We start from the raw sequence: 13794 nt of genomic DNA, 5'->3' as shown, positions 1-13794 counted from the left end.
GCATGCAGTTTATAAGATTTTATTACATAGTTTGATGGCTCCAACATCATTTATCACCTCGTACACAAGGTTAGACTAGAACGCCTCACAACACACAAGTTAGTAAGAAACCAAGTGACGAGTTCAGGCTCGTCTTTAAATCCACCTGTTAGCGACGGTTCCTGCCAACATCCTGTCAGGAAAGTGCGGAATCATTTCAAGAATTCTGTAGTGTCCTTTTCTCCCTTATCAGCCTATCAAATTCCTTTAACCTCCACTCCAGACGTGCTCGTCTGCAGCATTAAGCACTGAACAAGATGGGCTCCAACTCTTAAAAGTAACATTTAACCACCGACAGTCTCAAACAAGCTTGATGGGAGGCCACCAAATAAATACACTTGCACAAATTTCCAGTTTCAAAGCACCCCACGGCGGTAACCATAGCTACAACATATCAGCAACACGTTGGCTCCAAATTAGCCATAAAAGCCTTAATGTTTGATCCATCCATCTCTAGTTTTAGCAGGTCTCCCCCCTCATTGTCCTCTTTTAGCAGCACTTTTGCAACAAAACAACCTCCAGCAACAGTCCTACTGTCCATTAATTGTCCACAGAGGGTTAAAAGGATGCAGACATGTCTAATAAGGGGCCAACCTGTTACCAATGAACCGATTAATGTTTGACACTTGTCCGCAGCTTCTGTCCATCAGGTCCGTTTTTTCCAATTTGATTCTTTCTTAGATGGAACTGAGGTCCAAAACGAGCATATTTTGTCTCGGCTGGATAGAAAGGAGGGACAGTAAGTGTTCCAGCTCTCTCCTACCTCAGTCTGTTTGTGGTTTGTGTTGTGAGTCTCTTCACTGGCTGCTGCTCCTCTTCTCCTCCCCTTCCTCCTCCTCCTCCTCCTCCAGCTCGACCAGGGGAGCATGGCGGTTGGCCTGGGAGCCTTCGCCAAAGAAGACCTTCTTGATCACTCCAGCCTTGGGTGCTCGGATCGTGTGCTGCACCATAGCAAATGGAGTTTTAATCCAGCTCAATTATGAGATCCATTAAAAAAAAATCCTCAATATATGTTCAAAAATATTCTGAAAAGGAAACCAAGAAGCTAAAGTGTATAATTAAAATAATGTAGTAGCTTCAGTTACCTCCATCTTCATGGCGATCATGACCATCAGCGGGTCTCCTACAGCCACTTTGTCTCCAGCTTTAACCAGCACCTGAACGCATCACAAAGATTAGCGTTCTTTAAGGTTTCAGAGAGACAAAAGAATGATGAACGAGTCTGCGTCCACTTTTCAGAGTAGATTCACTGGACTGAAAAGCTAAATGAGAAAACTAAACAGGACAACAGCCAAACCAGTTCAAACACACCAAAACAAATATTAGATGTTTGTTTCAGTCCCTCTCGGTCATAAAAATGTAAAACGGCTTTAGTTTTAACCTTCTGTAAGCAGCACACGTGTGCATGAGGCGGTGTTTATGAAGCGTTAATGTTAAAAGTAAATATTGATTTTTAGAGGGTTCAGCATGTTTTTAAAGCAGTTGGAGGAAAATACCTTCAAAAAATGAATGACTTAACAAGAAAACTCCAAATTTCATCTTGGGAATCATTTTGGGTCACTTTAGATGCCATCTAGCGTGCCAAATCATCTATTATCTAAGAAATCATGGCCATAAAGAATGTTTAACAGTTCTTTTTTGGTTTTATATTAAATTTGCAGTTTTAATTTGAAGTCTAGTTAAATCATCATTAAACTCCAGATCAAATATGATGACTTGCATATTTGGCCAAAAACCCCAAACCCACCTTCTCTATGGTTCCGGTCATGGGGGCCACGGCTCCTCCTTGAGCGCCGGAGCCGCTCACACCTGCCAGGTATTTGGGCACTGGAACCGACACCTGGGAGCTTCCCTCCTGCAGAACATATGCAAAGACCAACGTAAACACAAGTGACGGGTGACTGACGGCTCAGCTAAGAGGAATGCAACAGTCTTTAAATGCCCCCAGGCTGTTGGAAGCGACGGTGCCTCAACCTGAAGAGGCAGGTCCAAATAAAGGTTCTGGATTGAAGGTGTTCTACTCAACACTCCAGGAGTGGGAACAACCTACCGTGGAGAACAGATGCACCACGTTGTCCAGTATCACCAGTTTGGGACGAGATTTGACCCCGTTGACAGAACAGTGCAGGAACAATGCTCCACCTTCTGCCTCCAGGCTCCCACTCACATGATACTGGTCCTCGCCCACCTGACGTTCACACGTTCAGAAGGTCAGATGAGGCAGGGGAGTTCCTGGTTCTTCAGTGAGAATCCTTTCGTTTAAAGGGTTAAAGTGATGGAGTCCTGCTCACCTGCATCGTGTAGCTTCCATCTTTGTTGTACACGACGACCACATCGATCTCTGCAACACAACAGAAGAGCTTTTAAAAGTGGGACTGGGGGGGGGGGACCGTGGGGGGGGTCTGACACAGCCGACGCATGTGGGCTTATTTTTGGCCTCACTGTGTCATTTTCATAGAAACGCTGAGTGATGAATGAAGGTCATTAACAAACTGTCAAACCAGATCAAGCCAACACTTAATTATTTAAATGGTTATTAAACACATCAAAAGGTGTGATTCCCATGGTGACAGTGTGGTGTCGAGTCCTTTAACACATTCTTTTTCTTTTTGAGAGTCAAATAAATGAAAACCATCTGTAAAGGTTTTGGTCTGTGGAGGTTAACAAATATATATTCTCCTAATCTCATTTATTAAACCAATAAACCCTTTTGCAGACCTGTAAATTACTGAAGAGGAAAGAACATTTCCAACGTTTCCAGTTTCTCTCTCAGAACAAAGATAAAGACAAATCTTTATGAGGAATAAAGAGTCCTGCTCACTTTTGTCTCCCAGCTGCAGAGTCATGTTCCTGTTAAACTGGATGTTGTTTCTCCAGCCGCTGCTGGAGCCAAAAGGAGAGAACGGGTCTGCGGAAAGGCAACATTTGTGCACGTTAGACGATCCAAACACTGCGACTCTGCGGTCCGATTGTGCCGACGAGCCCTCACCGCCGGAATTCTGCGTGAACTCCTGCGTGCGCTGCCTCTCCTGCAGCACCAGGCTCAGGGCCGCCTGGCACACCGCTTCCCCCGCAGCAGCTTTGGCAGCAGGGAAGAGGTCAGCGTGGTGCTGCGGGATGAAGCTGGTGGTCACGTTTCCGGCCTCGAACTCCGGGTGGCCAGAAAGGCTCAGCAAAAAGTTAATGTTGGTGTTCAGGCCTACGATCTGCCGGGAGACAAGACACCAGCGTCACCCGCGGGGCGTTTGGGTGTCACCATTATCATCAGGACGGATCCACGTGGGCAGTAAACGCATCGCCGACTTACGTTGTACTGCCGTAAACAATAGCGCAGCTTCTTCAAGGCGGCAGGTCTGTCCTCTCCCCACACCACGAGCTTGGCGATCATCGGGTCATAGTGAGCCGACACCTCGTCCCCTGAAAACAGGCGCACAGAGGTCGTGTCAGCGGACAGGCGGCTCGCTTGTACTCGAGAAAAAGCAGCCGCACGTCGCCATTGTTTCTACTGCAGCTCATCTGGGAAGAACCCACAGATAAAACCTGACAGTCCTCTGGGATTATCGGGTTATTCTTGCCAGGAAATATGACCCTTTACAAAACTGTGAAACAACATACACATCAATGGAAAGCTATTATTATTATTGTGTATAATTATGTTGAAAACATGCCCATTCAATTTACTTAAAAAACAACGATGGCTCATATTTCTTCCATAGCTAATATTTTACGTTCATATTTCCTTGCTAAATCAACCGGGCAGAAAGCAGCCTGTGCTGCAGCCACAACGGTGATTCCAGTGTTATATAAGCCAGCGCTGTTATTTGATACAACAGGCACTGACACAAGGTACAGCGTTGGGTAAAGAAACAACACTGGGTTACATAACGTGATCCGTGTCAGCTCCAGCAGGGATGGTGGATCCCTACCCTCTCGGACTCCAGTCTCTATCCGCGTGTGCTGGTCGGGAGGCGGTGTGGAGAGATGCAGCAGAGGCCCTGCCCCTGGAAGGAAGTCGTTATCTGGGTCCTCGGCATAGATCCTGGCCTCAAACGAGTGTCCCCTTAAAATGATGTCATCCTGAAGGAGAGGCAGGCGCTCCCCTGCTGCCACCTGGAGTACAATCAGGTCAATGACTGAGGCCCAAACAGGACAAAGTCAAAGGTCCGTCTTACCCGGAGCTGCCACTCCACCAGGTCGGTGCCTGTGATCATCTCAGAGACGGGATGTTCCACCTGCAGCCGCGTGTTCATCTCCATGAAGTAGAAGTTATGCTGGGCATCCATGATGAACTCCACCGTACCTGCACAGGAACAAGCACAGCAGCCAACGCTGTGGCTCGACGCTCCCTGGCAACATTTGGAGCGGTTTGTTTGGGGGCGTCTCACCTGCCCCAACGTAGTTGACAGCCTTGGCTGCTCTCACTGCTGCTTCTCCGAGTTTCCTCCGAACTTCAGGACCAATTCCAGGCTAAAAAAAATAAATAAGAAGAGTAAAATGAGTAAAAACTGATCAAAGACTTCCTCAAATGTCCAGCCTAAAGCCTCAGGGCTTTAGATATCGACACGACCACCCACCCCTGGTGCTTCTTCAATGATCTTCTGATGTCTCCGCTGGACGCTGCAGTCTCTCTCAAACAGGTAGACGGCGTTGCCGTGCATGTCTCCGAACACCTGAACCTCCACGTGTCTGCAGCGGCGACAAACTCGGCCTTTTTAAAATGAACGTGAAGTGGCGGCAGACGGGCCCGGGTAAGCAGACGGACAAATCAACGGCACCTTGGATCCTCCACGAATTTCTCCACCAGCATCACGTCGTCGTTGAAGGATTTCCTGGCCTCCCGTCTCGCCGACTCCAGCTGTTCCAAAAAGTCGGCATCTGACCGCGCAATGCGCATACCCTGCGCACCAACCCAGAGGAACAAATGTTAGCCAGATTTATGTTTTTGTAAAAGCTTTTTTTATTTATTTCAATTCTTTCACCTTCCCGCCTCCACCTCGGACCGCTTTAATCATCACTGGGTATCCGATCTGGGCAGCCTCTGCTTGCAACCTCTCATTCGATTGGTCCTCACCATGGTAACCGCCAATGATCGGGACCCCAGCGGCAGACATGATGTGTTTGGACGTGCTGAAAAGCAGCCACTTCTTTCTTATGCATTTTCAATCATTCTTGCGTCTGAATGACATAAAAATATGCATCTTACCTTTTGATGCCCATGTCTCGGATCGCCGAGGAAGGTGGCCCAACGAAGATGATGCCCTCTTGTTTACAAGCCTCAGCAAACTCCGTGTTTTCGGACAGAAAGCCATAACCAGGATGGACGGCCTTCACACATTAAACAGAAATATACACCACAGAAACTACCAAATAAAGCCCCTTTACTGGTTTACCAGCAATAACAACATGTTCAGTCAGAATCAGACTAACTGATCTTGTACAAATGTAGATTTGGTGAAAAAGTTTTTATCCTGTAACCTGCAGAGATTCAGACTATAGAGACGATACAGCTGAAGAAGGAAGACTCACTTGTGACCCAGATTTTTTTGCCACTTCTAACACTTTCTCCATGCTGAGGTAACTCTGTTGGGACGGTGGAGGACCGATGCGGTAGGCTTCATCTGCCTACGCATTAAAAAAGGAAATCACATTGTTTTTAACGGAACATGACCGACAACTATGAAACAGAACAGAACTTAATGGGCATAAAGCAGGTGACCTAAACATCTTACCATGGCCACATGCATGGAGTGTTGATCTGCGTCACTGTACACGGCCACAGAGCGAACGCCCATCTTCTTGGCAGTGCGCATCACACGACATGCAATCTCTCCTCGATTGGCAATCAGCACTTTCTCTATCTTTGCCACTCCTGATTTAAAAATGACAATAATTCTGTTGCATTCTCCTGTAAAACTAACTTTATTGTCCGTGGGAGAGACACATGCATCCTACATGCATTGAAAATAATTAAATATGCATAATCAAAAAACCAAATACAGGGTGGGAGGTGGGGCACAGGATATTTAATTATCCCCCCTTTTTAACAATAGTAAGTTGTTTTAATCTAAAATAAAACAAGCATTCTCTTCACTCACCTCCTGAAAAGAACCTCACTCCTCTTCTGCTCCATGACAGTCTTCTGGAAGAGAAGTGAACACCTTTAGCAAAGTTAGCATCCCCTTGCTTTATAGAGGTAAATGCTGTGCATAAGAGGAAACTGTGAGTGACGTTTACGCAGGTAAAAGCACTGCAGCAACAACTTTAGCCGTGCTAGCTGTCACTCAACCCTCTAACCTTGCACGTTCGATTAACATTGGTCGCTTTGCATGCTTCATAAAACTGGGTTTTTGACAAACAAAAGCAAGAGAATACGAATGGTGCTTCGCTATAAGTACATAAAAGTGTTTCTATACTCACTGTGTACATATCCTTAGACCCTGAAGAGTTGAGAAACTTAGAATAACTGCAGCCATACCTGCTTCTGGAGTTAGCCGCTAGGCAGCTAACAATATAGCTAAGGAGAAAAGCGAAGATGATATTAATGTAATTCAGTTAACGTTATTCAGTTACCGTCAAACACGACTACTACTTAAGCTCGTTACAAAGAAACATTCATTCGCGTGGAATTCTGTTCACATACTTATAACAAAAGACACGTATTAATACGTTTTTTTAACAGACATTTATGACCTTTCCAAGTACCCGTAATGTCGACAGCCAATAATAAAGCGAGACACAGAGGCGGGGAGACGGTAGCAGTTACGATGGATGGCCAGCAGATGGCGCTGTTGCATGCGTTCAGAAGGTATTTGCTTGTTTTTCTTTCTGTTAGCGAAATAACTCAAACATTTATGAACGGATTTTAATGAATTTATTTAGGAAATTATCCCTGACCAAGAAAGATCTCATTGAATTTTGGTGATTTAGTCACAGGTGATGGTCAAAGCCAAAGTGCTTGAATGAGAAAGGCATCTACTATGTTATGTAATATTTTATTAAGGCCCAATTTACTATACTGAGTGTAAGTCACAATATGTGGGGAAGTGAGCTTTTTGGTGGTGTGGGCTCTCCAAATGCTTTGTTTCTAGGTTCTCAAATAAACCAGTAACAATATGGAGCCAATGAAAATTCAGACATTAAATAAATATTTAGATAGACATTTCAATCATGTACTAACTGTGCAGGGGGGGAAGGGGGCAGCAAAAATGTTTAATAGTTTAATAGTTTAATAATAATGTAGTTTTGTGTTCTTAAAAGTTACAAGTTAAAGAAGTTACAAAATGTCAAATAGAAGCTCTTTCCAGCAAACACCTCAAAAATACAAAACAGGTCAAATTTCTGCAACAGCAGTAAACAGATGAACAAAATGGGGAAAAATGTATCAAATGTAATTCGGTCCTATATATTTCCAAACATATTCAAATCCCTTTACGTCAACGCTCGACGTATTTGAGCTCCTTCGCCCTCAGAGGCTCTCGTATCCTTGGCTGCGACTGTCTCTGAGGAACAGATACGTCAGGGCGGCGATCAGAAGGAGACCCACCACCACGGCCCCGATGACAATGGGAATGATCCGCTTGTTATAGTCGGCCCAACACTCCACTTCTGAAACAGGCAAACAGAAAAAGTCTCAGTGCTTCTAATGGAGTTCTTTTTAAAACTACTACCTACTGACACCTTTACCAACTTATTACTACATGATGGTGGAACACGTTCAGTCTATTTGTGCATATCTGCCCAGTCTCAGTGTAGCGTCCTCCCACCTTTCCCATACTGTCCTTTGTCCAGGGTGAAAGCCTGGATCTGCAGAGGAACCAGCTTGACCTGCAGCAGCGACGACATCAGAAGCTGATTCTCAGACTTGCACTTGAAGCTCTTTCCGTTGGCTGTCTTGAACATCTTGTCGTGGGCCACCAAACCTGAGTAAGTCTTATCTGGAGGGACAAGGAGACCAAGCAGCTACTTTCTCCCGATTCAAACATAAACATCACAACAGTGCGAGGCGGGAGCCGTCTCTCTTCTTACTGGCGCACTTTTTGCAGACAGGCATGGGAGACAGATGAGCAGTCAGCTTGGTGACAAAGAAAACTTTCTTTTCCTGGAGTAAAAAATGATAGTAACAGATGCATTATATAGAGGTAGGGTACACATCAAAGGGGAAAGATTGTTATTGTTGTTATTTATACAGCCTTTTTTTTTTTTTTTTTTAAAATGGAGATGCAACAGTGACCTACATAAGGTGACATTTATTGTAGTTTCTTTTTTTTTTCTACCTTTGTGAAGGTGAACTGCAGACTGGCAGCATTGTCCGGCATTGTGATGGAGAGAACAGCGGCTTGGTTGCCACAGTAACCGCTGACCCTGACCCTGCTGCTGTCCAAGTTAAAGTACCAAGTCTGACACACAGGAGAAAAGTGACGGTTTTCTTGTCACACCAGAGCTCACACCTCGCAGCTTGATGGAACAGAAATAGCTGAGAGCTGCTTCTTTACGCGTGACACCTCACACACACATGCTGACACAAACACACATATTGTGCAGAATGAGCTGAAACGGCGGTCATCGCAACACGCACAACACACACACTCTCTGACCTTCTGTTCGGTGATGATGTACTCCACTCCCATGGTAACTTTGATGCAAGGACTCCCTTTCAGAGAGTTCAGCATGTAGGTTCCTGCGTGCGAAACACACATTTGTAAAATGATATATTGTCTGCAAACACCTCCCTATAGTCGTGGTTATTTTCCCCTTCTACTCTGCAAGTACCTATAGGAGGGACGGACTCGGAGGGCTGCAGGACGGGACGGAAGATCTTGGCCTCGGAGGGCAGCTCAGAGCTGTTGTTTCTCTGGAGGTTCACACCTGCTCAGGAAGAGGCCAGGAGACACTTTCAAGATCTGTTCGTCACCTTCAAAAAAGCCATAAATAATCCTGACACCAAAGCAACTCAGTTGTTTTATTAGGTGAACACTCTTAATGAGAGCCGGGACCCGCCGACAGCCAGAGATAAGAAACAAAACCTAAAAAATGGCGTAAAAGCCAACAAAATGAAAGAAATATTCTTCCCAGCAGCAACACACCAGGATTTTGACAGTTTTGACAGTTTACATTACAAAAGGTGCATTGAAACGTGTTTAAATGTGGCCGTTTCTCCCTGAGATCTCTTCACGTGCACGCCTATTTGTAAGTTTAATCAATCTGAAGGAATGAGTGTGCATGAATGACGAAGCTGGAACCACAAGTGGGACAGTTAAAACCCCTGAGTATCACCGTGGACCCTTCATACTGGTGATGATATGCTTCAAAAGAGTAGCAGAAACTGCTTCACTGGAAGTTTATCACAGAGAACAAAAATATTGAAGCAGATACTTCAGAAAAATATCGGAAATCATCTTTACCTGGAATAAAAGCAGCCAGGAGGAGAAGACGCCATCCAGCCTGGTGACTCCTGAACATCATGGTGAAGAAAAAGGTGGAAAAATGAGACCGATGGATGTGAAGATCTTGTGTCTGCTGCAGTCTGGCTCGTTTCTGTGAAACTGAAGAGCGCCTCTGTGCACCACACACAGGAAGTAAAGAATGAAAGGCGGGGAGAAGCCCACCGCCTCTCAGATCTGAAAACTGGCGGTCGCAGTGAAGAAAAGCTCCTGAACATGAAGGAAAAAAAACCACAACAGCTATTACAAATATAATACACTGCATGGTTGCTTTTACTACCAATACTAAATCTCTGAGCCACTAATGAGGTCTCATGAGGCTCCAAGAAAACCTACAGTCAAGGGCCACAACCCTCAAAAACCCTCCGTGATTATGTTATTTAGATTAAGGTCTATTGATGTAGATTAACTTGAAATCACTTAATTGTGGATCAGCTCAAATTTCATCACGAGGATGGACGTCAAAGGTCAGCAGGACTTGTTTTTCTTTAAGTGGCCACAAGAGGGCAGAATTCTCACAGGTCTGATTTTATACTTTCACTCTAAAAATGCACAAATACACGCGTGTAGAATATGAGTGGACCGGTTATGTCACTACAGAGATGTAAATACATGGCAGTCACGTGACATCAAAAGTGAATTTTGGTGTGGATTTGTACATTCACTATTTATTCATTTTTATTCACCTTATACAATTTTTTTTTTTTTTTGCTCCTTTCAGTGAGGAACAGTGGGGAAAGCACACTGGTTTAGACTAAAGGTCATTAGGGACAAAGTACCAGTCAAGACACACAAAACACACACTTGGACATGCATATGCAAACACACACACAGCTGAATCTGCACAGTTCTGGGACTATTTGCTACAACACAGTTAAAACTTAAAAGGAAGCTCCAGGATGGTGTGTGGCGTGCGTCTCCGTGTGAGGTCAGGTAAGACGGTGGTTGAGTCATGAAGGAAGCCGGTACTTTTCCTCACATGCTCTTGAACTGTTATTGACTAAGCAGGGTAGGAGGGCAAACAGAAGAGCAAACATTTACTCCCCTTCCATCGACTGAGCATTTCCAGCATCTGTGCCCCCGTCAGCACGTCACCGTCTGACCCCAACCCTCAGGGTCCCGCCTTCAGTTTCAGGAGGAGCTCAGTCACTCGTTCATCCCTGTGTGAAGAGGAATCCAGCTTTTCCTCTGCAGGATCGACAGCAGGCCTCCACCTGCACAAACCGTGAGTTTCCTCAGGCGAATCAATTCTCTCGGTTTGTAAACTGATGGAAAGCGGTCAGTAAATCGAGGGGTAAACAAGCTCGCTGCTAATTTGTCCTCTTGTAGCTGAAAAGAGACGAACTTCCTACACTATCCGACGATGAGGAGCGGACTGGGGCTGTGTGTCCTGGGCCTGCTGTGCCTCAGCAGCTCAGTCAGGGCACAGGTGAGGAGATGAGACGACGTCCTGTGGTCAGATTATCATAAAATCCCTTTGAAATACTGAACGCTGCGTGCAGCTGAATATGAATTATTAATATAGCAAATGTTTAAAATCAGTCTTTAATCATATGCAAATAATGTGACAAGACTTCAGATAATTGGATCCTTTAGAGGAGAAATATAATATAAATATAAATGGAGCAGAATAATTAGGGAAGTATAAAGTGTTTATATTAGCAGAAGTCTGTCAGCACAAAATCATACAAAATTCAGCCACTCCAACTATATAGTTGCCACCTTTTTCCTCCATAAAACCAGTAAAACTGCTATGTTTTTTTTATATAAATTGTAATTCAAGATGAACTGATATGTAGACGGGTATTAGGTTGGAGAGGAAAATGCTGAGTAAATCCTACTATAAGGTAGAAAATGGGAAGCAGTTTAACCAAGGAGTGTGTTTCCCCTCTTTCTGATGAGAGTGGTCTTCAGTCAGGGACTTCTGAGTTTCTCTGCTCCTCCAGGAACCAGTGAAGGTCTCCTGTGACGACCCGTCCGTGGAGAAGGCCGTCAGCAGCGCTGTGGAGAAGTTCAATGAGAAGCTGACCACAGGAAACAAGCTGGCACTCTTTCAGATACGATCGGCCAGCAAGGTATGAGATTTAAATATTTCAGTACGTCGTGAGTTGGAATCTGGTGTCAAAACATAGAGATTTAAAGGTTTTGGACCTGGGAGGACACAGTGTCAATGAAAGTACAGAACTAAAGCTGTGCAACGACTACCCAGAAATTCTGGCATGTTCGGATACTTTGACCTTTTAGTACACACTGATGGTGTGTTTGTGATGCGTCTGCAGACAGGATCTGGCGCCGACGCGGTGTATTCACTGCAGTTCACCAGCAGGAGGAGTGACTGCCCAGCAGGGGGCATTAAACCCTGGACGGACTGTGACTACCTGCCCAGACAAAAGGTAATGGCCGGCTTCCACTGGTGGCGAGGAGAGGTGACAGACGTTTACGCTGTAGGTCAAGACAAGCGGCCGAACTCACAGCCCTGTTGTCCTCCCCCAGAGCCCAGTTCCATGCAGCGCCATCGTCCACGTGACAGCCACTGAAGTGAACACAAGACACGTGGAATGTCAGATTGGTGAGCGACTTTAAGTGGAAGAAATCAGCCCTGAATGAGGTGCAACTGTAGTGTCACCATCAACAACAACAACAAACAACCGCTGGGCACAGGCGAGAGGTTTGGGCTCGGGTGGGGGTGCGATTGCGCAAGATCTCCACAGGTAGGGTGGGCACCATGAGAGGCGGATGGAGTCTAGACTTTAATCTGTTTGCCTGACCAGCCCATTGACAGACTACAGTAAACATGTCGTGTTTTCTCAATTTTGCAATTTTTTTTCCCCACACGTTGCTTCGATTTTCAGGAGCCTTTCAGCAAATAATAATAATAATAATCAGCACAAATATGTTGCACAAACCCCATAAATCTGTGACCCGTGTCTGCCTTTTCCCAACGGGCAGATGGTCACTTCACCCCAGAGAAGGCTCCCTGCCTGGGCTGTGAGATGGAGATCGATGAGAACTCCGAGGACCTGAAGAGTCCTCTGTCTGTCTCCATCACCAAGTACAACTCCATGTCCAACTCGCTTCACCTGTTTACCCTGAACAGTGTGGGCTACGCCACCAGACAGGTAGGGGGACCTGGGGGGGGGGGGGGGGGAGTTGAGGAATTTCAGGGGACAGAAACATGTTTTTCCCACGTGTCTTCTCTGTAGGTGGTGGCAGGTTTCAGGTTCAAGATAAGATTTGACATGAAGAAGACCACATGTGCCAAAAGTCAACACAGTGATCTGAGTGATCTCTGTGTCCCCGATGACCAGAATATGGTAAACACGAGAAGAAACGCACTCTGCTGGTGAGCAAATGTGACCTTTTACAGGCTTGTTTGGCCTGACGGGTGTGTGTGTGTGTGTGTGTGTGCAGGAATTTGCCAACTGTAACTCCACAGTGGATGTAGCACCCTGGAGACACGAGCTCCCCCAGGTCCAAATGGAGTGTGAAGAAGGGATGTTAATCATGGTGAGACCACTTATACCCCAAAATATCCAGAAATGTTACTATTTTTGACATTTTTATCCACTATGATCTACCTGAAAAAGGTAAATAAAGGGCTTAGAGGAAAGAGTTGAGGGTGAAATGATCAAGTTCTCAGTTTAGGGTTAAAAGGCTTCAGTCTAAAACCTGATTTTCGATCGCCATAACAAATTGTCAGTGGCTCATTTCTGTCCCTCAGGACCAGACAGTTTATTCATGTATTACTCCCTCTCAGCCTTTAATCAAGCGTCGGCCGCCAGGCTGGACTCCGCTCAGGAAAGTCGAACAACCAGGCTCAGCGGCCAAGGAGGAATCCTCTGAGGAAGACACCGCAGCAGCCAAACCGTCTGCCTCCCCAGTGGTCGACGTGGTGCCCGACGACCCCCTCCACTGCCCCTCCAAACCCTGGAAAGTCTTTAATCCACCCAGTCCTGTGGCTCCCACTGATGCCAACATGACGGCAGATTCGCCAGTCTTGAGTGACACAGACCTGCTGGCATAAGTTTTCCACTTGCCACACACTCGCAAATCTTTTATGCCTTTTAGTCCAAACTATGAAAACAAAATGGGTTTGAACAGGTTGTTGGTGCAACACTGAAGACGATACAAGAGGTCTGTTCCGTTTCCCTGTTTCGTGCTGCTCAAATTTAACAAGTAGTTGAGCCCCGGTGACCATTTATGATGTGGAATTGGTTGTAAATATGGCACTCAATGTCCAAAACCAGCCAGAAGATAAAATAAAAGGTATTTTCTGTGCAAATCCAGATGTAGTCCATCACTCATTGATCTAAAC

General features: G+C 45.5%; 3 protein-coding genes across 5 annotated transcripts; 1 reads left to right on the top strand and 2 right to left on the bottom strand.

The window, feature by feature from the left end:
* Window positions 1-3: 3 nt before the first annotated feature.
* mccc1 (methylcrotonyl-CoA carboxylase subunit) lies at window positions 4-6737 on the bottom strand. Of its 2 annotated transcripts, none has more exons than XM_057039493.1 (19): window positions 6457-6737; window positions 6135-6178; window positions 5769-5908; window positions 5566-5661; window positions 5243-5364; window positions 5019-5166; window positions 4815-4936; window positions 4614-4725; window positions 4425-4506; window positions 4212-4339; window positions 3966-4149; window positions 3347-3456; window positions 3029-3245; window positions 2861-2947; window positions 2331-2380; window positions 2090-2227; window positions 1787-1894; window positions 1125-1196; window positions 4-980 (listed from the first exon to the last, which is right to left on the bottom strand). In XM_057039493.1, exons 1-19 carry the CDS (start codon window positions 6510-6512, stop codon window positions 837-839), a joined length of 2160 nt encoding a protein of 719 aa, XP_056895473.1. In that variant the 5' UTR covers window positions 6513-6737; the 3' UTR covers window positions 4-836. The 2 variants fall into 2 exon arrangements, with proteins under 2 accessions (XP_056895473.1, XP_056895474.1); XM_057039494.1 differs by having other exon boundaries at window positions 6135-6239; window positions 6457-6736.
* A 159-nt stretch (window positions 6738-6896) lies between these two features.
* lamp3 (lysosomal associated membrane protein 3) lies at window positions 6897-13784 on the bottom strand. The gene is made up of 8 exons (XM_057038974.1): window positions 13724-13784; window positions 9441-9689; window positions 8809-8904; window positions 8634-8716; window positions 8313-8435; window positions 8065-8137; window positions 7803-7973; window positions 6897-7644 (listed from the first exon to the last, which is right to left on the bottom strand). The coding sequence occupies exons 1-8, from the start codon at window positions 13782-13784 to the stop codon at window positions 7505-7507; spliced, it is 996 nt and encodes a 331-aa protein (XP_056894954.1). The 3' UTR covers window positions 6897-7504.
* On the top strand, window positions 10546-13765 carry kng1 (kininogen 1). Of its 2 annotated transcripts, none has more exons than XM_057039495.1 (9): window positions 10546-10704; window positions 10809-10908; window positions 11426-11554; window positions 11759-11872; window positions 11973-12048; window positions 12429-12598; window positions 12683-12793; window positions 12891-12986; window positions 13237-13765. In XM_057039495.1, the coding sequence occupies exons 2-9, from the start codon at window positions 10843-10845 to the stop codon at window positions 13501-13503; spliced, it is 1029 nt and encodes a 342-aa protein (XP_056895475.1). In that variant the 5' UTR covers window positions 10546-10704; window positions 10809-10842; the 3' UTR covers window positions 13504-13765. The 2 variants fall into 2 exon arrangements, with proteins under 2 accessions (XP_056895475.1, XP_056895477.1); XM_057039497.1 differs by lacking the exon at window positions 10546-10704 and adding an exon at window positions 10717-10735.
* Window positions 13785-13794: the final 10 nt, after the last annotated feature.

Source organism: Takifugu flavidus, chromosome 7 (genome assembly GCF_003711565.1).
Source record: "Takifugu flavidus isolate HTHZ2018 chromosome 7, ASM371156v2, whole genome shotgun sequence".
In the NCBI taxonomy this organism is placed as follows: domain Eukaryota; kingdom Metazoa; phylum Chordata; class Actinopteri; order Tetraodontiformes; family Tetraodontidae; genus Takifugu; species Takifugu flavidus.
Note: the sequence above shows the minus strand (reverse complement) of the source record. Positions and strands in the feature narration are given on the sequence as shown.

What these genes read in the sequence shown, in the direction of transcription:
- mccc1 (XM_057039493.1), bottom strand. Translation starts at nt 6,512, where the DNA reads ATGGCTGCAGTTATTCTAAGTTTCTCAACTCTTCAGGGTCTAAGGATA. An exon ending in TCTGCAGCTGGGAGACAAAA is followed by an intron (nt 2,381 to 2,860) that starts GTGAGCAGGACT and finishes GTTGTGTTGCAG; the next exon opens with AGATCGATGTGGTCGTCGTG. An exon ending in TGATCGCCATGAAGATGGAG is followed by an intron (nt 981 to 1,124) that starts GTAACTGAAGCT and finishes GCTATGGTGCAG; the next exon opens with CACACGATCCGAGCACCCAA.
- kng1 (XM_057039495.1), top strand. Translation starts at nt 10,843, where the DNA reads ATGAGGAGCGGACTGGGGCTGTGTGTCCTGGGCCTGCTGTGCCTCAGC. An exon ending in AGATACGATCGGCCAGCAAG is followed by an intron (nt 11,555 to 11,758) that starts GTATGAGATTTA and finishes ATGCGTCTGCAG; the next exon opens with ACAGGATCTGGCGCCGACGC. An exon ending in TGGGCTACGCCACCAGACAG is followed by an intron (nt 12,599 to 12,682) that starts GTAGGGGGACCT and finishes TCTTCTCTGTAG; the next exon opens with GTGGTGGCAGGTTTCAGGTT.
- lamp3 (XM_057038974.1), bottom strand. Translation starts at nt 13,784, where the DNA reads ATGAGTGATGGACTACATCTGGATTTGCACAGAAAATACCTTTTATTT. An exon ending in TTTATTTTATCTTCTGGCTG is followed by an intron (nt 9,690 to 13,723) that starts GTTTTGGACATT and finishes CTTCATGTTCAG; the next exon opens with GAGCTTTTCTTCACTGCGAC. An exon ending in CAAAGGACAGTATGGGAAAG is followed by an intron (nt 7,645 to 7,802) that starts GTGGGAGGACGC and finishes TGCCTGTTTCAG; the next exon opens with AAGTGGAGTGTTGGGCCGAC.